Raw genomic sequence first — 26,626 nt, 5'->3', positions numbered from 1 at the left:
AGTTTTCTATTGTGTATTCACTGTTATGAAAACAAAAGAAAAAGAGATGGTGCTGTCGTCAAAAGAAGCACAGATCCATGCATTAAATGAAAGAAGTGAAAATATTAGGTAATGAGAATTCTTCTCAAATTAAACAAAAAAAAATTAGGAAAAAACTTTTTATATCACTGACTATTTTTTTTTTTTTTTTTTGTAAGAATCAAATAGAAGAAACACCTCACCAACCTGGTTGCAAAGCATGGGTTATAATTCTTGGACTGAAATGTAAAGCATATTCTAATTGAATCTAACAAACTAAACTGAGTATGTTGTTTATGAGCCACATGCACATTTTGGAATGATTAGAAAAGGGGTGTCACATTGATTGGTGTTTACTTTGAAATGCATTTTGGTTTCTATTCAATAATTTGTACTTTGTATGAATTTAATTAGATGCTATATGCTCCAGGTTGTATTTCAGATGAAAATGGGGGTTTTTTTGGCAATAAACAGTTGTACCATTTTATCAAATTGCTCCTTGGCTACACTAGACAAAATGCTCACTTGTATATAGAACAGAATTGAAAGCATTTCATCATCAGAATGATGATATTTAATGTTGGTAATGTATTTCTGTATCCTAGGAAATTATAAAAATTAATGCAAAAACTCCCTTCACAAGATAACATACATACAGAAGAAGATGGGTGACTGTCCATATGTGCACGCATGTTAGCCCTTCCAAGAATCACTTAAAGTTCCCTAGGTTATTTTTAAATTAACTTTGTCAATCTAATAAACTAAAGGAAAGATAATATTACCCAAGCCAGTAAATGGAGAACCTCAAGGGAGCTGTTCAGTGTAAAATACTTGAATAAATAAAACCTTCTATTTTTTTTAAAACCTTTTATTTTGTTTAATTTGAATAGAGGTGAATTCAGTTGACAAATATTGGAGAAGGGAAGTGTGGAAAAGAACGACAACAAGGCTCTTTGTTTTGTGGAGAACTAAATATTACTCATTGCAAATTAAGCTTTTACCAACCACAAACTTAGAATTACTCAGTGTCATTAAAATTGGTTTTCCTTGGTGTCACTAACAGTTGCTTTTCCTCGGCCTTTTTATGATTGTACCTTATCTTGAACTACTGAGAGCATGTTGATAGGATCTGAGTGAGCATTACTTTCCTCAGACCCTCAAACTCTAAGAAAAAGTCATATCTTTTAATGATCAAGGGAATGCTAGTATTAAAATGTTACTAATAGACATTAAGAGATATTTTCTCCTTAGGGAGAAGCATCCTATAGTATTCATCTACGTTTGTGGCTTTTAATAGATAATTGACACTTGAAGATATCTCTCACTTAAATTTGAGAAGTTTTAAATAAAAAGTAAATGACTTGAATAAAAAGGGAAGAGTATTCTAGAAATAGCTCCTAATGATAAAAGTAAAAATACACAGAGAAAGGAAACTTTCCTTTTCTTTAATAATAAACTAACATTTGTTTATAAATTTATAGTCTGCAAACCACTCTCACATACATTGTCCTATTTGATCCTCACAACAGCCCATGTGAAATAGCTATTATTGCATTGTTTATCTGTTAAAAAGGTGAGATTCAGAGAGACTAAATGACTTGCGCAAGGTCACATTACCTCTAGTCCTATGACCACACATTTTCATTCACTTCTGCTACACTGACTTCACCTTTCATATTCTCAATCAATTAGGAAAAGTAACTTTTTTCTTTGTCATTTTTATTTGAACTGTTTGGACTGAATGATTGATTTGAGGCTTGAGGGCAGTGAGAAGGGAGAAGGAATTACTTTCCAAGCTTCTATCAAGTAAACAGATAGATTCATGTTTATTATTTGCTCTATATAGGTGTATTGTGGTTTTTCTGGTCAATGAAAATCAAAATGTAGTTTTTAAAATTGGTCCTCATGTCTTAATAATTGGCCAAAGCGTATGTATTCTCATGGATAAAAAGAACACAGAGGTAGATGTCCCAGAAGGGTTTAGCAAGTGTGAAGCTTGATCAGAAATAACTAATGTTCTGATAGATAAGAAGGATATATCAGTATATCACCTGTGTCCATGACTTGGCAGAGACTATCTAGAAAATAGACATGGGCGGGGGAGGGGGGGGCAGGGGAACTGGGCAGTAAGGGGTAAAGAAGCAGCTGGAAATACTTAGAATCTGTAATGAGATAATTAAGACTAATTAGCCGGCCCTGTAGGCAGAAAGCAGCCCATTAAGTCCAGATCCAGTTTTAATAACTTACCTGGTTTTGAGGGTAGAGAGTCCAGAGCACCCCAGGGAATGAGATGCTTCAGGGATGAAACTTTTAGGGTAGGTTTCCTAGGAAAGGAATATAAAAGTCTACAATGGGCAGTGTATTTTTCTTCTGAGAACTAAAATAAACATTTTGGTTCCCTAGGGAGAGGAATTAAAGAGATCCTCAATTTTCTCATCTATGGAATGGAGATATCTATCTTAAAGAATTGTTAGGAGCTTTAAATAAGATAAAGATGTGTGAAAAGGCCTGGAACAATTCCTATCACAAAAAAGCACTCAGTGTATATTAATTAATTAAGACACAAATATTTATTGAATGTGCAATCAGGGGCATGACTGACACTAGGCCTCAAAATGAGCTAAGTTCAGTACCTTTATTACTTCAGCACTTGGGCTATTGTTTTCCTCCAGAAGCAGGAGCTGATGACACTTCCTAACAGGTTCTAAAACAGCCTGCCCTACCTGAAGCTGAGTCCTATCACGGCCAGCTACAACTCCTCCTAGGCTATGTAGGGGGAAATTGGAATGAAAACTAAATTCTGGCCCAGGTTAGATGGAGTCAAGCACCTTTCTCAAGACTTTATTCTAATAGAACTTGAGAAGTGCTACTCTAACAAAGCACTGGGGAACTGCAGATGATGCAGGCATAGGCCTGCAAAAGTCACTTGCTCTTTTGATATGACCCATTGGTGCTTGTTTTTTGTTGTTGTTGTTGTTTTTAAAGATTTTATTTATTTATGAGAGAAGACACGGGAGTGGGGTGGGAGAGGCAGAGACATAGGCAGAAGAAGAAGAAGAAAAAAGAAGAAGAAAAAAGAAGAAGAAGAAAAAAGAAGAAGAAGAAGAAGAAAAGAAAGAAGAAGAAGAAGAAGAAGAAGAAGAAAAGAAAGAAGAAGAAGAAGGAAGAAGGCTCCATGCAGGGAGCCCAATGTGGGACTCCGTCCCTGGTGTCCAGGATCAGGCCCTGGGCTGAAGGCGGCGCTAAACCACTGAGCCACCTGGGCTGCCTGGTGCTTGGTTTTAAGTAGATTATTTTCCTCACTCATCTGCCTCTATATCTCCTTGTTAATTCTCTTAATTCTCTTAATTCTCCATAGTTTGGAACAGAGCTTCATAACATTAGATCTGACCTTTACTAACTATATCAGTTTCCTGTTACTCCCATTACAAATTACTGCAAATTTAATGCCTAAAATAGTACAGATTTATTATTTTACAACTCTGGAGGTCAGAAGTCCATAATGGGTCCAGGGGGGTAAAATCAAGGTGTCAATAGGCAGGGTTCCTTTCTGGGGCTCTGCAGAAGAATCTGTTCCTTTGCCTTTTGCAGCTTAGATGCCACTTGCTTTCCTGGCTCATGGCCTCCTTTCTCCAGCAATATCAGGTCAAGTCCTTATGCTGCCATCTCTATGGTTTTCCCTGTCTTCTTTTCTCTAACACTTTCAAAGACCTTTGTGATTACCCTGGACACATCTGGAGAACCTAGGATAATCTTCTATTTTAAAGACAGTTGATTAGCAACCTCAATTCCCCTTTGTTTATAACCTAATATATTCACAGATTCCAAGGACTAGGACATGGACATCTTTGGGGGGCCATTATTCAGCCTACCATAGTAACTTATCACTAATAACAAACTATTTCACACAATAGTTATATAATAAATCCTCATCACTTATTACCATAATTATTTGTACTATTAGCCGCTCCTTGAGTACTCCTCCAGATCCCCTCTAATCCAGCCTCTATTTGCATTTTAATTTGAGGAAAGGAGAAGTTTTACTCTTCTACATACATTTAAAGGTGGAGAGAATTTTGTTGGTGGTATTTTTTTGTTTTGGTGTTGGGTTTTTTTGAGATTCACTGCCATAAAATTCACCCCGTTAAAGTGCTAGTTCAGTGGTATTTATTATATTCAAAATACCCACAAGGCTGTGCGACCATAACCCTTATCTAATTCCAGAATATTTTTGTTACCTCAAAAAGAAATCCTGTATCTTAAAGTAGTCATTTCTTACTGTCCCCGCCCCCAGCCCCTGGCAATCACTAATCTACCTTCTCTGTCTATGAATTTGCTCATTCTAGCTGTTTCATGTAAATAGCATCATGTGATATGTGGCCTCTGTGTCTATCTTCTTTCACACAAGCATAATGTTTTCAAGACTCAGGCATAGTTTAACATGTCTCGCTACTTCATTCCTTTTTATGGTGACATAATGGACAAAATCTCTAATAGATGTTGTATAGAGTTTATTTGCATGACATAAAAAGAAATGACCAGTTTTCCAGCTTAGATTATACAACATATCACCTTGCAGTAAGAGAGGAACAGTGCTAACTGAAGCATAGACATTTTTGTAGAAATAACCCACCAATGTATCATATTTTCCTAACTTGAACTCAAATGATTGCTGAGAAATTCCTTTCTGCCTACCAGAACCAAGCTAATTGTTCTTCACCTTCTTCTAACTTCATGCAGCTCTAAACTCAAGATTCTGTGACCCTGACTTCAATGCCCACACCTCTGATACCTTCCACCCCATTAGAGACCGGGAGAAAACCATGAGCTGAAAGTAAATAGTGTAATTGGAGATCCTCCTCTACTGACATTTACCAGACCGAGGACATTGAGTAAACCACAGAATCCCTTTGCACCTCCCTGTTCACATGTAAATGAAGGAAAATCACCATACAACTCCATAGGATTGTTGGGACCATTAATGACTTGCAGCAGTACTTAAAACATAGGAACAACCACAAAGGTATCTGTTAAGTAAATCAAGTATTAAACTCATTGCCTTCACATAATAAGCACTCAGGAAATAACTATTGTTATTCCGTTACTACACAACTATTTCTTGGATGCTAGACCCTCTTCTAGTCCCTGGGGATAGAGTCATGATCAAAATGGACAAAGTTCCTTCACCAAGGAGCAGCTTACATTCTAGTAGAGAAGACCATGAATACATATGTGAATATATAGTCTGATCATAGTAAATCCCATAAGAAAACTAAAGTAGATGATGGAAGTAGAAAGTGGGTGGGGGTTGGGAGAGAGTTTTGCAGTAATGTTTTAGGAGGTCAAGGAGGGCATCTCTGAGGATGTAACATTTTAAGTAGGATTGCTGTTCACATTTCTGTATTTCCTCTTTGACTTCTTCCTGCACATTTTGGTGGCTTGTCTTCTGTGCCTTGATTTTCCTATAAGCCTCAAACTTCAGTTGAGGAAGGAGATGAGTCAGGAAGTTTTTTGATCTTTTTGATCTGTAGCTCCATGTATTAAATGAAAGGTTGAACGCTAAAGTCCTGAATTTGTCTTTGTTCTGATGAAATATCCTTACCTATGGAAAGTTTTGCTCCCAAAGGAAGGACATTGGGGGACAACCTGGTGATCACACTTTGTTTGATCACTGTAATTACCTCTCTAGGTCCACATAAACCTCAAAACAACAAAAATGTTAATGGCTATCATTTGTCCAAAATCAGAATGCTAACGAGTAGCAGAGCCAGGGATTCAAGTTTAGAACCTTCAAAGCATACACTCTTTCCTGTGCCCTTACCTGCCTGCAGCGATGGTTACCACTATTCTCATTAGTAATTTCATATTTAGAAGATACTTTATCGGGCAGCCCCGGTGGCGCAGCGGCTTGGCACCGCCTGCAGCCTAGGGTGTGATCCTGGGGACCCGGGATCGAGTCCCACATCGGGCTCCCTGCATGGAGCCTGTTTCTCCCTCTGCCTGTGTCTCTGCCCCTCTCTCTCTCTCTGTGTGTGTCTATGAATAAATAAATGAAATCTTAAAAAAAAAAAAGATACTTTATTTTAGGAGAGTAAGATTACATAGTTTAAATATGTACATATATATCTAAGGATTTGATAGTGTCTACTTCAATTAGCTGTTGTATTATTCATGTCAGATATTAAGAAAATAAGGGATTTTAAAAATTTTCATTCAAATACAGTATTTCCCTAATGCATGCCAGGCACTAATGCCAGGTGCTAACACTGTAATACTAGCAACCACCACTACTATTTATTGAGCATCTTTTTTTTTTTTAAGATTATATTTATTCATGAGAGACACAGAGAGAGAGAAAGAGAGGCAGAGACACAGGCAGAAGGAGAAGCAGGCTCCATGCAGGGAGCCTGACATGGGACTCAATCCTGGGTCTCCAGAATCATGCCCTGATCTGAAGGCAGGTGCTAAACGCTGAGCCACCCAGGCTGCCCTATTGAGCATCTTCTATTTTTCATGTGTTATAACACTTAACATTCACAAAGATAGATATTTTTATCGTTATTTGTAGATGAGAAAACTAACTGAGATGGATAGTGAATATCCAAAGTTAAACAGTAAGTGGTGGAGCCAGACATTGGGTCTGTTTATTGATGAGCCTTACCTGCCTACATCATTCTCCTTCATTGAGAAATGCAAAGATGTACAGTCTTAGCTCTTCAGAAGCAAAGCCAAAGATACCATCAGTGTAAGGTGACAGATCTAATAATTTACATACACAGGTTATAAATTTTATCTCATTTAATCCCCATAGTAACTCCTCATCAAATGGTGATAGTGGTGGAATGATGTTAGGCAGTATTATTAATGTTATTAGCTATATGCCTAAATATCTGTAAATTCGAGGCAGCCTGATCAGTGTTACCTATCATCAAGAATAGACAAAATGCTGTGGGAACCCACAGCGGGAAGGGGGAATGCTTACAGTGGGGCTTTAGAGAGTACTTGCTGGCGAGTTTAGCTCAGACTGGGAGAGCTGCTGTTTCACCTGGGCTTGGAACTCTGGAAATGAACAAGGGGTAGTGGAAGGGGATATGGCAGCGGAGGGGGGGGAGTAACCAGATGACAGACACTGAGGGGGGCACTTGATGGGATGAGCACTGGGTGTTATACTATATATTGGCAAATTGAACTCCAATAATAAATATATATATAAATAAATAAAGTGAGAGACTAATTTTAAACAAACAAAAAAGACTTTCTGTAAAGATCTCTAACATTATCACCAGTGGACAGAGGATGTAACTAAAAGGAATAGCTTGGTTGCATAACCAATTGACAGAGCAGGGATTATAATTTGATCTGCCTTCCCTTTCACCTTCCCCTTCCCTTAAGAGATCTAACCCTTGTTTAGAACAGCATACCAGGAGAGATTCATTGGCCTTTTGATATTTTTGTGAACAAAGCTAAGTCCCTGATTCCTTTGGACTCTGGAAACAAAGTGCATAAGGTTAAAGGGGAAAGAGAAGTAATAGAAGATCAGGGTTAGCCACATCAGCCACCCCTTAACAGTCTGAAGACGTGATTGTGCCACTGACCTGTATTATGTGACCTTGGACCTCAGTTTACTTGTCTGTAGAATGATGTATAGACCAGTATTTCTCAAATATTTGCATGCATCTGAATCACCAAGAGGGCTTCTTAAAACAAATTTCTGGACCCCCACCCTCAGAGTGTCTAATTCAGTAGCCCTGGGATGGAATTTACAACTGATAAGTTCCCAAGTGATGCTGATGCTGCTATGTCAAGGACCAAACTTAAGAACCACTGACTCTTCTCTGACATCTTGTTTCCTCTCGAATGCTCTACTTAAAAACTGATAGCATGGAAATCAAGAGGTCTGGACCATATAGTTTTACTTCCTAAGTATGCTGCCTTGAGTAAGTCACTTAACCTTTCTCTGCCTGTTTCTTGATCAGTAGAGTGGGGGGCTCACAATTCCCTGTGGCATAGGATGAAGGAGAGAATCAGCTCTCATTTAAAAGAAACCCCTTGGGGCACCTGGGTGGCTCAGTGGGTTAAAGCATCTGCCTTTGGCTCAGGCCATGATCTCCAGGCCCTGGGATCGAACCCCACTCCCTGCTCAGCAGGGAGTCTGCTTCTCCCTCTTCCTTTGCCCTTCCCCCCTACTCATGTGCTCTTGCTCACTCCCTCTCTCTCTCAAATAAAATATTTTTAAAAATAAAAGAAAAGAATCCCCTTGGGCCACTTGGATGGCTCAGTAGGTTGAGCATCCAACTCTTGATCTCAGCTCAGGTTCTGATTTCAGGGTCATGGGATGGAGCACCGCATTGGGCTCCACACACTCAGTGCGGCGTCTGCTTGAGATTCTCTCCCTCTTCCCACCCCCCTCACAATAAATAAATAAATAAATAAATAAATAAATAAATAAATACATGAATGGATAAGGAAGATGTGGTGCATATACACACATGCACACATATACACACAATGAAATACTACATAGCCATAAAAAAGGATGAGATCTTGTCATTTGCAACATGAATAGACTTAGAAGGTAATATGCTAAGTGAAATAAGTCAGAGAAAGACAATTACCATATGATTTTACTCTGCTGGAATATAAAAAAAAAAACGAATAACAAATAGAAAGCAGAATCAGATTATAAATACAGAGAACAAACTGATGGTTGCCAGAGGGAAAGGAGGTAAGGGGGGTGGTTGGGCAAAATGGGTGAAGGGGAGAGGGAGATATAGGCTTCCAGTTATGGAATGAATAAGTCATGGCATAAAAGGCATAGCTTAGGGCAGCCCAGGTGGCTCAGCAGTTTAGTGCCACCTTCAGCCCAGGGTGTGATCCTGGGGTCCTGGGATCGAGTCTCACATCAGGCTCCCTGCACGGAACCTGATTCTCCCTCTGCCTGTGTCTCTGCCTCTCTCTGTGTCTCTCATGAATAAATATATTTATTTAAAAAAAAAAAAGACATAGGGGATCCCTGGGTGGCTCAGCGGTTTAGCACCTGCCTTTGGCCCAGGGCGTGATCCTGGAGTCCCAGGATCGAGTCCCACGTCAGGCTCCCGGCATGGAGCCTGCTTCTCCCTCCTCCCGTGTCTCTGTCTCTGTCTCTCTCTCTCTATCATAAATAAATAAATAAATAAATAAATAAATAAATAAATAAATAAATCTTTTAAAAAAAAGGCATAGCTTAGAGAATATAGTCAATGACACTGTAATAGTGTTGTGTGATGACAGATTCTGGCTACACTTGTGGTGAGCAGAGCGTAACTGTAGGGAAGTTGAATCATTATGTTGTACACCTGAAACTAACATTGTCAACTATACTCAAATACAAGTTTTTAATAAAAAATAAATAGCGATTTGTGCATATCCATGTTTGAAGATTCTGCTTTGATAGAATCTTTGAGGAAATGGCAAAAAAAAAATAGTAAATGGCTCAGTTCTATAAAGAAAGGAAGCTTAGTGCAAGTGGAAGTGTACTTAAAATCCATGGAGAATGTACTTAAAATCCAAATGACCCATGAGGGACCCCATCTTATTTGGCAGATAAAAGTTTCCCTGCTATCTATTTAACAAATTAATAAAAGAGAACATAAATAAAAGGGAATAATAACTTAGAGCTATCTGGGCACCTGAGTCTGTGAGCCCTTTAGGGCCTTGGCACCTAAAGAGAAGGGGAAAAAAAGATCCCCTGTCTCTGAGGCTTTGAAAGAGGCTTTCCTTGAGGCATTGGGGAAGCTCTGGGGGCACAAGAACTGAAGGGCTGAGATGCCTGGGGCATGAGTCTGTTTGATCCAATAAAGAGCCAGAAAAAAAAAAAAGGCTGATAAGTAATTTTGGTATTTCATTTGGTGCAAAAGAGAAGGAAGGCAAAACACCAGAATATTCAATGAGCCAAACAAAGTACAGAATGCAGCATGAGTGTGAATGCAGGCTGACCCCTTCTCAGGAACATTTCTGAGGCTGAATGAAGCACTCGCTGCCTAGGCTAATGTACACTAGCATGCATTTTAAACCATGGTGACCCTTTTGTTTTTGTAATAGGCGAAGACGAAGACGAATTTGAGAATTTCATGCTGCCTCTTACCGTCTCTTTTGAAACAATATTACAGATATTCAACAACAACTTTAAACAGGAAGATGTAAAGGTGGGTTTGTTCCTAAACGTGATGAAAGATGATTTTGCTCATTCTAGCTTATCTAGATCCACAAAAAGGTTTCTGCATATTTGTATGTGCTCTACGCCTCGTCATTTTTGCCTCCTCAGCTTCATGTGGCTTTGAGTTGTACTTTTCATGTAAGTACTTCTTTAGTTTCTTATACAAATTGACTTTGAGGTCAGCGAGTGATTTTGGATAGTTTACGATCAGATGATTTATCTCTTGTGGCAGTTAGTATCTTTAAAAGAACACTTCTCATGGGTACACTGCTTTAAACATCCCTCTTCCCTTATCCACCCTGCACTGTATGCCTCAACATATTTATATGGAGGAATGCACACACATACACATGCTAAAACACTACATCTCTAAATATTTTTTTAAACAAGAATTTATATAAATCAAGACTTTATTAAATGGCTAGGCATATATGTATAAATAGGAGCTGGTCTTGAAGTATTGCATTCTTAAACTGAACAAAGTGATTAGGATAACTGATAGCTAAATAAGGTTTTTATGTGCCTGTGGGAGCCGTATTAGGATTGATTTGACAAGTCAGTTCAGCTGTGGCAACAGTCATAATATCTAAGACAACATTATGTTTTATTAGTAAAATCCTTAAGTGCAGCAAGCTGTTTGTGACAAAACAGTCCCATATTTTAACGTGGGGGGTGGGGAACACAAGATCTGCAAAATAGGAGTAGCATCTTCTGAAATCATAATGTATCTGGGCTATATTAAATAGATTGACACTGATTATTATTTTTAAAAGACTAATAAATGTACTCTAGAGGAGTAGGCACCTTTGTCGGTGATGTTCGAGTCATATTTTACTGTTATTTGGAATAAGTCGAAAATATTAACCGTCATTTTGCATGGCTTCTCCTCTCTCTACCAAAAAAAAAAAAAAAAAATTAGCAGTAAGAAGCCAGATAGTAAAACAATGGCCTGTGGTAGTTACTTTAGTGTAATTCTTCTACCAAAAAATAATTAGCCAAATGCGATACCTTTTGAAATAGAGTTTTTGAAATGAATGTTTATCAACATGCGGTAGTCATAGAATTTTAAAACCAAAAGGGATCTTAGAGATTTTCTTTGTGTTCATAGTCTTGCTAAAACTCTTTAGCAGAGTTTCTACTCAGGTTAGCTGTATTTTTTAGGTGTCTTCCAAATATTTTGAAGGACCAACAACATCTTTGCAGCTCTAAAGCTATTGGTGCCCTTTATATCAGAAAGAAGCAGTGGAGTTGAAAACACCATCTTTCTAAAAATTACATTTGTCTCATTTGAAGATTTCATTATACTCCAAGCCCATTTTGATGGAATCCCATCTACTTTGATAGAAACCATCTTCCTAGAGTCATTTTTAATGGAGTTCTAGTGATATATCCCTAAACCAGCAAGTTCTTAACGACCCTGGAAAGTGACTGCTTGATTACACTTTAACGGTATTTGCAAATAAAATCACAAGTAATTAAGGGGAAATCTCCAGGCTTTTGAGCAAGTTTGATGCATGATAACTGCCTGATTCAGCTTCATCTAGAGTAATGCTGTGTAGGCAACAGCTACTGAGATCAATAGCAACGTAATGATAGTGGCAGAATTAAGTGAGTAACCTGAGAACTGTGCCTCAGAATGCATGCAGCTGCCACGAACCAGGGCCACACAGTGCACTCCGTGCTTCCGTCCTAAATGTTCATCAAAAGACGCCCTGCAGGAAAATGGAGTTAGATGCTCTTTATTGCTGATCGTGTCTCTTGCCACATTTATCAGGGAAATTGGATTAGCAGTTGGCAGCTGCAGGTAGACAAGATTCTGCAGTGATTAAATATGCAGCTTGGCTGCATTTGTTGTGACAGACCTTTAGTAAATTCTACTGTAAGCACCATCTGTCTAATTTGTATAAAGAAAACTTGGTGCTTTAAGCTACCGATAAAGAACTAAATCTGTTGCTTTATCATAAACAAAACTTTTGCACTAAATGCTTTTAAATGTAATTTATTAGGTTAAGGCTATTTTCCTATCATGATGAATAAATAATACATGCAAAAGTGCTTTCAGGTACTTCATTTTGCAAGTACTAGAGATAAAAACAGTTCTGTTTTGTTCTTCAATAAAGTATTTAGTATTCCAATCCACAGGAGGTGATGCTGTTAAAATATCTCTATGAAAATGCCGCAGGACTGCCAAATTCATTTAATTTGCAACCCTTACTAGCATTTTCTAACTCCCTATTTATAGATATTTTTCAAATGCAGCTTTCAGGATGAACATAAGCAGCGAGGACCGGTGTTGCCAAATTGAAATATGGTTGTGAGGGGAGGAAATGCTGCGAAACTCTTAAATTTATAGCTTTGTTTTCTTACTTAGTCCTAATAAAATTGTAGAGAACATTGAATTTTTGTCTTGGGTTTTTTCTCTTCACAGTAAAGGGAAAAAGAAAGAAAATGCTGTGACAAATCCTGGCTCTAAAGCATTAGTTCAAAATATATGTGTTTCCCCTATAATCGTGTCCATAGTAAAATATAGTCCAGTACTCCCTTGACTCATGCATCATTTTTGATTTGGCCATGACGTCATCGAGTTTAAGGAAAATGAATGAAAACTTCGCAGAGGAAGAGGAGCAGTTAAATAGGAACCTGCTATCTTTAGGCCCTTCGTAAAAACTCCACAACGTTAAATTATTTAAAATCCTTGATTTTCAGCATGCGCACATTAAAAGTTTTCGCACTAAGTGCCAAATGTTGCAAACAGCACTTTAACAGAATGATTTTGCTTTGATCCCTGTAGCAGTTCCTGAATAATTTATCACAGGTTATTGCCTTAATTCTGGAGAGGGATAGAGCAATAAAGGCAGATGAAAACACTCCAGTTGAAACACCTTGGGGCCTGCTCATTCCTCTGACACGGCTCTTTTGTTGGAACTATTTAGAGGTTATTAAGATGTGTCTCCAGAATTAAGAGTATGCTGTAAGGATGAAGACAGCCATCTTAATTCTAAAGACAAAGCACAATGACCCTTCACCTTCTTTTTCTTTGTTGTTATTATATAGTAGAATTATGAGGATAATATTATAGCTGCCCCCAGTAGTGCCACTACAGTAAAGGGTCTGTCAGACTTTCCATTAGAAACCCTGTTTTGGGGGTCAGGGTGGAAGGAGCCGCATTTCAGCTGTTTCCCGGCCCATTCGTCTCACACTTGGCACACAGACAACTGTTCACCATACAGCGTACTGAAGCACTAAGCGGTTTCTACTTGAACTATCCAGAAGGAATCCTTAAGATTAGAAACCCCAGACCAATCCAGCTCCCCAAGACAGCCTCACTGAAAACATATAAGCCTCCCACTTTACACATCAGTCAAATGTGGACCAACTGTAGAAGAAAGGCAACTTTTAAAATAAATCCTTCTAAACAGTTTTAAATGAGATGGTGAACCGTGGCTCCTCCTTCCCTAAATTTCAATCAGACAACCTCTTGCTCTCTAAGGTTGCTTAGTAGTCTGGTTGAACTTCTGGTAACAGTCATCCTGCCTCAAAACAGAGCTGGGTATGTTTTGGCTACCAAGAAAGTACTCCCTTAGTGTTGCGAGTATCTGTGTAGATTATTACAGTATTCTTGCTGCCTATGATAAAAGATGTTGTTGGGACATAAGAAATCTGTTTCTTACATTAACACCGCATTTTCCTGTCCAGTTGAATCTATTGAAAACATAGGTAGTTGTTATACAGTTACATGCTTTCTCTGCTGTGTTGTAACATTTTCTAAAATTAAACATTGATGTAATTTCCTAGATTTGAGTCACTTAGAGCACTTTTATGAACTTGGCATCTCTTAAAGAAGAAAAATTTGTGATAAAATAGATGTTAACCTTTTTTATGTGATGAAGATAGTCTAAAGATATTTTAAGAGCCCTTTGCACTAAGCATGAAGAAAGTAAAACTCATGGTTCGCATTGACCGGTTTAGAGCTGAATGTGCATGCCTGATGTATATGTGAAAACTTAAAATTATTTGAAATGTAGTCTATAACCTGTAAGTATTCGTAATAAAAACAGACCAAAAAGCCCACTGTCGTAGAAAGACTGCAGAGCTAAATACTCAGAATAGAATTATACCAAGGCTTTTTAGAAGACGTATTTTGTTCTGGAGGCTATAGGAAATGTGGAAAGCTGCAACAGAGGGGAACAGGTTCCAGGTGATGAAAATGGGTTACATAAAAAGCAAAATGGCTTTTTAAAAAAAAATACCAAGTCACATGAGAGAATTGTAAGGAGCCGATTCTAGAATAATAAGGAGCAGTGAGATTATGAGAGGAAAAAGAATGAGTCACTTAAAGAAGCAGAAACAGAAATTCAGGTTTACAGATTCGGAAATTAAAATTGCTGTCATTTTATAAATAGGCAGTTAAAAACTAAATATTTTATAAATGACTTCCGGTTATATCGAGCACAGTGTTGGGGAACGATCAGAAATTGCGGATATTTCTGACAGATTAACATTGCTATTTTGCGATGTTATTTCGCCCTTAAGATGAGGTTTAGGATTCACTTCCAAGTCCTTGGTGGTATTTTAAAGGCCTTCCTATAAAGAGCTTTTCATTTCTTACCAATGTGTAAGGAAAAAGAAAATCTGGTAAAAAGAAAAAGTTCAGAGACCATCTCCTGGCGGAATCTTTCTACGGAAACAGTACCTTCAGAAGTCACAGTTGCATATCTCAATTATCCTTGTTTTGCAATTATGTTTATTTGTACTCTTTGTTCTGACATTCTAGCATCTGTTCCTGGTTTTCCTTTTTCTCTTCCCAAGCATCATCCTAAGGACAGCTTAATTAAGAGTCCAGAGTATAAGATCTCTTTTGTTTAAGAGTCAAGTAGTTTTTTTCTGTGTCTCTAAAACTAAATATTTATGAAACACTTAGTACATGTCAGGGACTTGTTAGGCATTTTTACATAAATTTACGAAATTTATTCCTCACAATGCCTCTGTGAAAGAGGCAATATTAGCCCCTTTTATAGATGAGAAAACTGAGACTGATAAGTTGCTGCCTTGCCTTAAGTCTGACAGTCAAACAGTAGAGCCGGGATTCAAATTCAAGCCTTCCAAAAACCACTGTAGATCTCTTTTCCTTACACCTTTTCTTTGCTTGGGGAATGTGAATGCCCTTCTCAGTATGTCATGGTAGCAGTAGGTCACCTGGCCAATTTTATTTTGTCCTAAGTCACGAGGTATCTTTAAATGCCAGTGTGCTTCCAGGATACACTCTAGATTGCATAGTGGGACTGATTTCATGCAAGCCGATGTGGTTAAAATTTGCTATTATTAATGTCTAGACCTTGTGCATCTCTGTTCTCTGGAATTATCAATCTCCAAGTCCCTTTTTTTCTAATTGGACATTATTCCGAAACAGTATATTAAGAATCTAAATGTTCCTAAACTGCTGGAATTATGACTTAGATCAATTTATAAGAAGCAGAATAGAGTTGGTCAGCAGATTTGATGGTCTGTTTGTTTAAAAGGGTCTACGGTTTTCTGTAGAAAGGGATCTGAGCGAGACATTTTAGCTAATGAATCAAAATCAGATATGTGGTCATTATTGCCTGATTATTACTCCATCTGCTCTGTGCTAACGTGAAAATCAATTACTGTGTCTCTTTCCCACTGACAGCGTATGTTGATCGGGCTGGCAAGAGATCTTCGAGGGATTGCCTTTGCACTGAACACAAAGACCAGCTACACCATGCTGTTTGACTGGATGTATCCTTATTACACTGTGACAATACCAGCTCTGTGCACAGAGGGATGCCAGGCCCCTCGCTTTCGTTTAATAGTATGGCACAGTAGGGAAGAGGAAACAAAGCTAAATGAACTAATGTGTAATCAGCTAAAAATTACAGCACAGTGGCAGCAGTGCAGATAACTGAGCACAACATTTGGAGACCCAGCTCAGAGAGGTCACTTTTTGGTGCCATTAAATATTGACAACTTAAAAATCACATCCCCAAATGATTGTTTATGTAGGGATCGCAGGGATAATCAGGCTAACTATCTTTAACTTAGGATCAATGAATCTTACCATTTGGCATTTTCGAGGAGATTTGAACTTCTACTCCCATCTCAGTTAGCAGGGCTGAGAAGGTTACTTTATCTCTTTGAGGCTTAATTCGTCATGCTGCAGTTTTTAACCACCGTGAAAATATTAATGGATGTGAAAAAAGGGGAAATAAATAGGATTTTTCATTTGGTATAAAATCTGACTTTTCCTTTCCCAAGGCTTAGTACAAACACCAACATAAACAAAGAAACAAACATCCCCCACAGAAATACTTCTTTACGTAAGAGTGAGATAAGCATGGACTTTGGTGTCAGACCAGGCTTGAAATCCAGCTCTCCACTTACCTTGTAAACCAAGGCAAGTCGTCTACCTCTCTGAGTCTTGGTTTTCTCATCTAAAAAAGGAGACCTCCAGTATCATGGCTCACTGTGACCATTAAAATAGGTAACACACTTTGTATAATGTCTGGAACATATTTGGAAGTCATAAATAGTTGCTACTAATATTGTTTTACTAATATCGTATGAATCCTCCTTGATTCTAACAGGAAGTGACAATTTATACAGGTCATGTAAGTGTAATACATTTCTATGTCTTTATGCCTAAAACTATTACAGCACATAAGAATTCCATAGCCTTAAAGCTATTTTACGTTTTAACTTGCACTATTTCTTAGTTGCTCCTTTCAAGTCCTTCTTATCTAAACTTCATAAATTAGACTGCAAAAGAAACTTCTTAAAGGCAGCCTTTGACTACAGATGCCACAGTTAGGCCAAAAACACAGCTACAAGGTATCTGGGCAACTCTTTGGGAGTTTTAGGGAGAACTCTGCACATTAAAAAAAATTCTTAACATTAATTTGAATACTGACTCACATTTTTTAGTTCTATTAAAACCTACTTCATCAGATAAATGTGTCCATAGAAGGGTTAGAGATAGGAATTTTCCATGTCATTGAAGAACCATGTCTTCATCATATCAGCATACAAAGTACATCTCCAGGGACTATGGTTCTTAGCATGGAAAGTTCTAAAATTCTTTTAACTATGAAGAATAAACTGAAATTACATATGACCTTTTATTTATCTAAACATAAATAGAAGCTCACAAAGTAGAAACTTTCATTTATTTGAAAAATCATAAAAGCCTAATTTGGGTGCTTTAAAATTGGTGATCTTGAAACCAAGCTGCAACTCTAGGATGCTCAGCAATTATTGTTTCATGTTTCCCTCCTCACAGTTCCAACCAAGAGTCAAGTCCAGAACTTTCCCCCTCAGTGTCAAAGAATATAAATATCTGCCATAATTGATACTGCCTGAAATTCATAGAACATATTGTAATTTAAGTTTTTAATTAAGTCTGTTTTCCATTTCCTCACTAAGCTCCTTTTTGGCACCTAGCTGAAGTGAAGCTTTCGTCCAGCAGATGGCAGACAACAGCAAATGGAAGGCCTTGGGACTTAATGTTTTGTTTTGAACTGGAAACTATTGTCTCCTCCATGTGACCATAGACGTTGATGTTATTAAGGGTCAGTGGTGGAGAGCAAAGTGTCAGTTATGCAGGAAGCTGTGTTAGATGCCAAACAGGATGGCTTGGTACCAGCTTTGCTTATAATAATTGAGTTTCAGTAGCAAATCAGCTTCCTTGGGAAAAGGCCAAAGGCTTTTCATAATTGTATTGACAACAAAATGAATATGATAAATGGTGTTCATTCAGTTGAGACAAGATTTATAGTTTTCCTTTGGGCAAGGGATGAAGAGCAAATATTTATAATAATAGTAAAATTTGTTTAAAAGTTACATTATTTGATAATTCAAAAAGCTTTATTAAAATATTTTGAAATACTTTAAGCAGTTTCAGGTGATAAAGTATAGATCCTTTTCCAAGTATTCTAGTAATGTAAAAAATGAATAAGTATATGATAAAAAAGTGGTTATGAAAGTCATTTATTCTTCCTGAAATATTGATATGTCAAACCGTCAGTGATGATTCCCTCATTACTGCTGGGGAAAGTTTATTTTTGCCTTTTATCCGCATAAATGTGTGTTCTTTAATTTGTTATATAGTCCTTAGCATGCAGAAGAAATGTCCTATAAGAGCACATGTCATCTTAAAGTCAAAATACATTTTATTTATGGCGATTATTTGATATTTTAGTGGTTAGCTATTTAATTCAAAAACATTTCTGTAAACACTGCATTAACCGCTACACAAACTGCATTGCTTATCACTGTCCTTCCAAAACTAAATTGCCTGAAACTACATAGCAAACATGTTGATAAATTGTTCCACCACTGGAGAATTGAAGAATCATTGATACACTTCCTTGCCCCTATAGTGAGAACACGACAATATAAAAGCACTTTACCTTGTAGTAAGTCCTACAAGGCATTTAGTCACCTTGTTTAGACTTTTCCCAGATCATACCTAGATGGAAATGTCAAAAATCTAGACAGCAATTGGAGAAAAAGAAAAAGAAAGTATATGATCATCATAATCTGATCTCCGAGTCCACTGGTTTTCAGTCAGGTCATTGGTGCTATTTATTATTATGCATAAACACATTATACAAAGACAAGTCAAAACCATATGTAGGTATATAGAAGAGCACAAACCTCAGAATAAAACAGTTGTGGATTCCAGTCCTGGTTTCGCCAGGTAACCTATGGGGACTGGGTGACTTGCTTAATGTGTCAGAATCCGTTTTCTCTTCCACAAAACAGGGCTAATCATACCTGTCTCATAGGTATAGTGTGAGTGAGTGAATTGACTTCTATAAAGGGCCCAATCTCATGTCTGGCACAAAGTAAATACTGCACCACTGTTGTTAGTTCCTTTCCCTAATATGGAATGAGACAAAGGAATCCCATTTGCTCACTTATTCAGCAAATTTGGCTAAGGACTGTGCTAGGTATCATGAGGGATGTAGATTACTTAGACTCAAATCCTACCCCAAAATGAGCTTCTAATTAAATACAGTCTGTTAGATACCTACATAAATGCCTGTAATAAAATATAGAAGGTGATGAGTGCCATAACAACAGAATCAAATAGAGTGATTGCATTTAGCTGGGGAATCAGGAAGGGCTCTGTCAAAGTGCAGCTCTTTCCCTGAATCTTACCAAATAAGTAGGAATAGAGTATTGAAACTATGAAGTAAGAGGTTGTCATTTGGCCTCTGCACAGGTTTTGGAAGGGGAGTAGAAAAGATGTTTTGTTGTAGACACCACTTATTTCATGGTTGGAAATGCAGGGTGCCTGGGACTCTTGTATATCAGGCTAAGGAATTTAGACCCTTTACCCAGGGGTAGTCTAAGGCAGTTGTTTCCACTGGCTAGAAAATCAGAATTGTATTTCAAGAAGAAAGCAATTGGCACTATGTTGGACAGACTGAAATAGGGAGGAAAGCAAACCTGAAAATTCACTGTTTGGCAAGCATTTTCTTAGGTACTGTGTGCCAGTCCAAGGAATGACTAAAAGGACTGCTTTTTATAAGAATGAATAAAGTGGATTGCTCTTTCGAAGTTAGTATGACATACTAACGAACAGTCAATGTGTTGTCACAAAGATGTATGCAAAGGACCATAGAACAATGTAAGAGGAAGAGATTGGCACTTTTGGTACCAAAAAAATGTAGGCATCCCAGGGAAGTGAAAGTTGGGAAAGGTGTTGAAAGGTAAATAGGGATTTGCTGGATGGGAGAGAAAGGAAAGACTTCCAGCAGCATCTGCCTTCATGGAATACCTGTTAAATAAGCTCTGAACTGGCGGGCTGTTTCTGTTCTGGAACCACATCCTCACATCCCTATCTCCTAACAGTTTTAAGAAAAACTCCTTTATTGTCTTCTAGGATATTACTGTGCTTTCCCTATTATAAGATCCCAGAGGGAAAAAATTGCATTTTTCCTGTTTTCTTGGGGTCCCCCACTAGTAAGTCATACTAACTACTACATGGGTGGATGGATGCATGGTTGTTGTCAAGAAGGAAACCTCATACTATTCATTTTTTTATATTTGGCATCTGATTAAGGCAATATCATTAACGCTTTTGATCTTCCATTTATCTGATGCAGACATTAGGAATTCATCAAGATGGTTTAGTTGAAAGCAATTAGATCTGTGCCTCTTCTACCTAAGGGCTCCCCCTGCCTTCCTTCTTTCCATATACACATGTTCTGGAAAATTAAACTCAGAGTGGGTTCTGATTCTCACCCTGTAATCTGAGTCTGGCACTCTCACTCTGAAGCCCTTTTAACCTCCCTGCTTGGTAGACCTCTACTCTGCTTTCCAGTAATCACTCATTTTCTCTGTGGCAGTCACCTCTGTCAGAAGCATATTAGAATTGGCACCACTCTCATTCCACACAGAAAAAGGAGCATCCTCTCATATCCCCCGGCTTTCTCCAATGGTGAATGCAGTGTGCTCTGAAAAATATGATGGTCCTAATGCTTTTAGAATGCCTTGCAAAGGGGCTTGCGTATGACTATAATACTCTCAGATTCTGAGACTTTTCAGTTTTTCAGTTTCCTGATGAGGCTTCCAGATGCTTTCCCACTAATGATCACTGAGTTTGTGCTCAGGAGATCTCTTGATGGAATGTTTTCTCACCTGTGCTCCTCTGACACTGTCTCAGAATTTTGGTACTCAGAGCATCCGTATTATATGTCAGCTACCCAGACTTGTGGATGAATTCCCTAAGAATAAAAGCCATGTCTTACTTATCTCTGGATCCCCACTCCCCCTAGCACAGTATAAATAACACATAGTATCTATGATCTATCAAAAATAGCATATTTTCTACTACATAGAAAAAACAAAACAGTAAGTTATCTGACAATAGCCAAAATATAATTAATAATTAAGTTGATTGATTTCATTTTTATCCAACTGAAACTTCATACATAACACACTCCTTATCTCCCTTCTCCACCTTCTTTGCCTTTGTAGTACTTTCTAACATATATGTCTTTTGTTTATTTTCTGTCTTATCAGAATATAAATTCCATGAGGGCAGGCATTTTTCAATGTTTGGTTCACTAGTGTCTCCAAAGAGCCTAAAACAATGAATAGACAGTTATAGAATACCTTCAGTAAATACTCGTTAAGGAAATTCTTTCAATATATACAAATACAATATATACAAACACAGAGCCTTACCATTGTATATCTAGGGAGACAAAAGTATTAATTTCTGCTATTTTAGGGAGCTTGCCACTCTTAAGGGAGTAGAAGGCTTATTTTGATTCAAAGTAATATGAATTATTTCCTGAAGCTTCAAAGTGAAATGCACAGTTAAAAAGAAATAGATAGTTCTAATTGAATATGCTATACCTCATTTTTAGGTTGACAGGTTTACAGCAACAAACATTTACTGAAATCTACTTGGTGCCAGGTCCATCTATTCAGGTGCCTAGGTCCTGCCCTCAAAAAGCGATTAATGTAATAGGAAAGAGAAAGAGATATGAAAGCACTAGCACAGGGGACCACAGCCATACACAGGAAACAAACCTAACTAAATCTTGGGGGAGGGGGTGGCCAGTGAGGCTTCTTGGGCCAATGGGCATCTGTATTGATATCTGAGGACAAATAGCAAAAGCAGGAGTATGGTGTGGAAGCACAGTCTTTGCCCTTTAGAAACTCAACTATCTATTGGGGCAGGCAGATAACACAAGCAAGCAACTCTAGTATAGTTTATTGTAAGAGATATAGGGTCAGAGTGCTCCCTGAACGTAGATGAGGAAGAGATTGACACCTTTTGACAAAAGAGAGTTTCACCAAACCAGGGGAAGTGAAACTTGAACGAGGTGTTGCAAGACAGAAACAGGTTAAGCAGAAGAAGCATGTAGAGGAATGGAGAAGAAGAGAGTTGGCATCTGTAGGTTTGTAGAGAATTAAGAATGGCCAAACCATGGTTCAGGCAGGAGTACTCAAGAGATGAGTCTGGAGGTACGCAGGGATGGACCTTAAAGGGCCCTGTATGCTATCCTAAGGAATTTGAAATGTATTCTAAGAGCAGGGAAAAAAAATTGTGATCTTTTTCGCCACAGAGATCTATATATACCATTGCCACAGGGGAAGGAATGCCATTCAGTGGTACAGTTCAGCACTTTTACTGAAACAAAAAAGACAAGTATACTGGGTAACATCAGAAAGAGAGAGACATAGGAAATAGGAAAAGAAAAAGGAAATGAAGCAAGAGTTTTGGGTTTCTTTTTCCCTGCTGCAGTTTTTGGCCTTAATTTTCTATTTATATGTCCGTTTGACAAGGAAGAGGTCAGTTATCAGTTAAAGGGCCAGTGGAGGTGAGTCAGAGTTGTCCAGGTACTAATGTCTTGGCCATTGACTTATCAGAGACATACACGTCTTACCATTGATGGGGATGTTTGAGAGTTTCTCCTTGGGTGTATGTGACACTGACTGTTAGCTGACCCCGAGCACATTAAAAGTCACCCAAAGCTTTTCTTTGAGCAAACATCTCCAGTCTTCCTTGGAGCTGCAGTGGGACCAAGCAGAGCGAGTCAACAACTAAAAAAAATAAGAATAGTATGGATAATTTCTAAGCTGAAAGGTAGATTCATGGGGGTCATTATTACTATTTCTCTTTACTTTTATACATTTTCAAAATTTCATAATCAACACTTTTTCTTAAGTAATTTGAATTAACAACTCACATGTTTTTTTATCATCATTAAATTCCTTTTCCTTTCCTACAGCATTAAGCACAATTCTTTAAATGTGTTACTTATATGCTACGTAAAGGGTGTGTCTTTTATTTATAGTGTATACCGAAAATGAAGGAACATAATATATGGGGTATATTACAGAGAAGAGCAGATCATTTACAGTTCCCCCAAAAATGTACAGCTGTACAGATTAGGGAGAGCAATTTATAAAATTGCCATTGTATACTAAACATGGAACAAACGTGGATCCCTTTTATCCTTTTTAAGTGCCACTAATTTTCAGGCACAATATTTCTTTTGACCCTTAAGTTCTTTAACAGGCTTTTAAAAGATACCCCACATATCTTCCCATTCTTCAGAGGACGATCGAGCGGTGGTACGGAGAGCCAGCATGCACCACCCCCATCTTAAAACTTATGGCAGAACTGATGCAAAACAGGTAAGAAGTGCACTGGGGGAGAAAAAAACAGTTGCTCTTTCGCAGCATCTCAGGAAGTCAGATTTTCCTGCCTGGTAGGTGCACATTCAAGGCTTAGCAAGAACTCAGAAACCAAAAATCTTAAGAAAACTGGTAAAAGCAATAGAATTAGAGACTTAAGATTGAGACCTCTTGGGAGAAAGAGCATAGTATACTTAGGTGTATAAAGGAACTGTGGGAACTAGGAAAAATGGGAAGACTACCACCACCATTACTTAAAATATTTAAAGGCACAGATGGAGGAAGGGAGCTCTTTTAATTTAAATTTAATTTTAATTTCATGCTTACTGCAATTCCATAGATTTTTAAAGCAGAGAAGAAGTTTAGAGGTCTCTGAGTTGAGCTGCTTCCTTTATGAAGAAGGGAACTGAGTCCCAGAGCAGTTCATGGACACCTAGTTTGTCTCAGAAGCCCCACGGATTGTCCCTGATTTGACTCCTAAGTTATCTACTTCTTCTTTGTCAATATGCTAGTATGTGGATGATTTGTGTGCTCAACATTTTCATTTAAATAGCAACTACAATAAATAAAGGTGCATATATCTTTTCAAATTAGTGTTTTCATTTGCGAGAGGGGAGGTAAATACCCAGTAGTAGAACTGCTGGATCTTATGCTATTTCTAGTTTTAATTTTTTGAGCACCCTCCATACTGCTTTCCATAGTGGCTACACCATTTTGCATTCCCACCAGCAGTGCACAAGGATTCCTTTTTCTCCACATTCTCACCAACACTTGTTATTTCTTGTCTCTTTGACTCTAGCTGTTGTAACAGGTATAAGGTGTAAACTCATGGTGGTTCTGAAACTAATATGGCACTGTATGTTATTTATACTTAATAAAAATATTTTCAAAGTGAAACATATAGCAACTATTATAACACATTTTTTTGCAACTACAACACTTCTTACAAATTGCCTGGTCAAAAACTTAATAATAAAAAAAATACCTAGTTGACCTTTTAATTTGCACATACTAGCAAAGATTCAGATACCCTGCATGTAAATATTAACAAAGATGTAGCTAAAAGAAAAACTGCAAAAAGCTAATTGGTTTTTCCCCTTTAAAATATGTCATTGTGAATATGGCTTTGTACCAGATTACCTGTCACATAGCCGTCCTATTTCATCAGTTTCTCTTAAATTGCGTGTTGGAAGGGAGGTATCCAGACAGGGAAGGAGTATGGACTGCAGCTGTAATTTTATCTCTCGTGCTGGGTTTTTCACAGTAATAATTTAAAATCTATTAAACAAGAGGTGGAAAAAAGACCTGGCAAATAAAGAAATGTGAGTATGATTCATTTTAAAACTGTTTGTTTTTTAAAAAACCACTCTGATGGGGCAGCCCAGGTGGCTCAGCAGTTTAGCACCGCCTTCAGCCCAGGGCGTGATCCTTGAGATCCAGGATTGAATCCGGCCTCGGGCTTCCTGCATGGAGCCTGCCTCTCCCTCTGCCTGTGCCTCTGCCTTTCTCTCTCTCTCTCTCATGAATAAATAAATAAAATCTTTAAAAAAAATTCTGATGGATCTTAGATACTAAGAGTGGTTGTGTATTTCATATTAGATTTATTTTCTATGAAATTACAATGTTTTCAACTAGATTATTGATATTATATATTACTGATATAACATTTAATACTAAATGAAAAATCATTGCATTCTATGTTGTAAAGTATTTGATACCTGCCATAGGTAAGTGATTCATATCTAGCATAACTTGTATAAGAAGTACCTAGTGAAAATCCGTAATTTCAGGAAAATATGTTATCTTGTCTATATTTCTCCAGAATCTAATGTGAATTATGTGTGTGCATTTCTTTTCTTTATTCAATAATTGTATACCAACAATCAAAAGTTCACAGTATTTCCAATAAGTTATCATTGCACCTTATTCTAAAGCATTTTGAAAAAACGTGGAGAAGCAACAATTCACCATTCCTGGCAAAAGGACTTTAGCAAGTATCTTTGCTTTTTTTGAGATTTCATGTTAGGACCTGGTTTCATGCTTTTTGCTAGTCCTTTAAAAATATATACCATAGTTTCTTAAAAGCACAGAGACAAGGCATATCAGAGCCAACTGAAGCCAAACTGATGTTAAAAAAGCAAATATTATTTCAGGATGGCATGTCAGTCCTTTATTCTGTTCATACTGTTTCTCCACCTTTCAGAAACCAAGGAAGTAGAATTGTTCTCACTGAGAACTTCTAGGACTCCTTTCTCTTTATTTGAGCTATGTGCGATGGAAACTATAGTCTGAATGGAATTTAATGTATTTGAAATACACTTGAAGTATTAGATGATTCATTATGCATATGAGCAATATTAAAAGTACCTAGGGGGCAGCCCCCGTGGCTCAAAGGTTTAGTGCCACCTTCAGCCCAGGGTGTGGTCCCGAAGACCTGGGATCGAGTCCCACGTCAGGCTCCCTGCATGGAGCCTGCTTCTCCCTCTGCCTGTCTCTCTCTCTCTTTCTCTCTCTCTAATAAATAAGTAATCTTTAAAAAATAAAAAAAAATAAAAGTACCTAGGTATTCCATCTGTGTAGATGGAATTAAATTTAGAATTTGTTTTAAAAATATGTATGGGGCATTACAGGATATTGCAAATGTAAACCTCTAGGTATTTATATAAACATACATGTTCACACATTTTTTTTAATTACTATCTATCAACCACTTTGCATGGAAAGAGAGGAGAGTAAGAAGTCTGTGATGGGATGTCAAGATTTTGTTTTGATAAAAGCGAATTCTTTGAATCAGCAAATGAATGAAATTAACGCTTCTTAATTCCCCTAATGTCTTTATAGTGAGAAATCAGCATACATATTTTATCAACACTTGTTTAATGGAATGGCATTTTTAAAAAGGGATAATTGCAGGGGCGCCTGGATGGCTCAGTCGGTTAAGCATCTGACTCTTGGTTTCAGCTCAGGTCATAATCTCAGGGGTCTTGAGATCCTCCCGTGTTGGGCTCTATGCTCAGCTGGGAGTCTGCTGGAGATTCTCTCCCTCTGCCCCTCTCCCCGGCTCATGCTCTTCTGTTTGCCATCTCTCTTTCTCTCTCTCTCTCTCCAAAAAAATAAGTAAATAAATCTTTCCAAAAAAAGGGATAATTGTACTGCTGCCACTTCTAATAAATGAAAATGTTAGGCACTTTAAATCTACATCTGGTTTATTTATCTACATATAGGGTCTGGTTTTTT

The 26,626-nt window shown here is 37.7% G+C and overlaps 1 protein-coding gene across 7 annotated transcripts in view; it reads left to right on the top strand.

Annotated features, from left to right (window-relative positions):
* Positions 1-26,626, top strand: part of RANBP17 (RAN binding protein 17) — a 307,665-nt gene that overhangs the window by 226,253 nt on the left and 54,786 nt on the right. For all 7 annotated transcript variants that reach the window (XR_013378157.1, XR_013378156.1, XM_077895559.1 and 4 more), the window contains 3 exons: positions 10,099-10,202; positions 15,882-15,970; positions 23,282-23,389. Coding sequence is in view for 5 of the 7 variants with exons in the window: in XM_077895559.1 (XP_077751685.1) it covers positions 10,099-10,202; positions 15,882-15,970; positions 23,282-23,389 (301 nt within the window). In the remaining 2 variants the exon portion in view is untranslated. The remainder of the gene's footprint in view (positions 1-10,098; positions 10,203-15,881; positions 15,971-23,281; positions 23,390-26,626) is intronic.

The sequence above is a fragment of the Canis aureus genome, chromosome 4 (genome assembly GCF_053574225.1).
Source record: "Canis aureus isolate CA01 chromosome 4, VMU_Caureus_v.1.0, whole genome shotgun sequence".
In the NCBI taxonomy this organism is placed as follows: Eukaryota; Metazoa; Chordata; class Mammalia; order Carnivora; family Canidae; genus Canis; species Canis aureus.
This window is presented reverse-complemented; position numbering and strand designations above follow the sequence as displayed.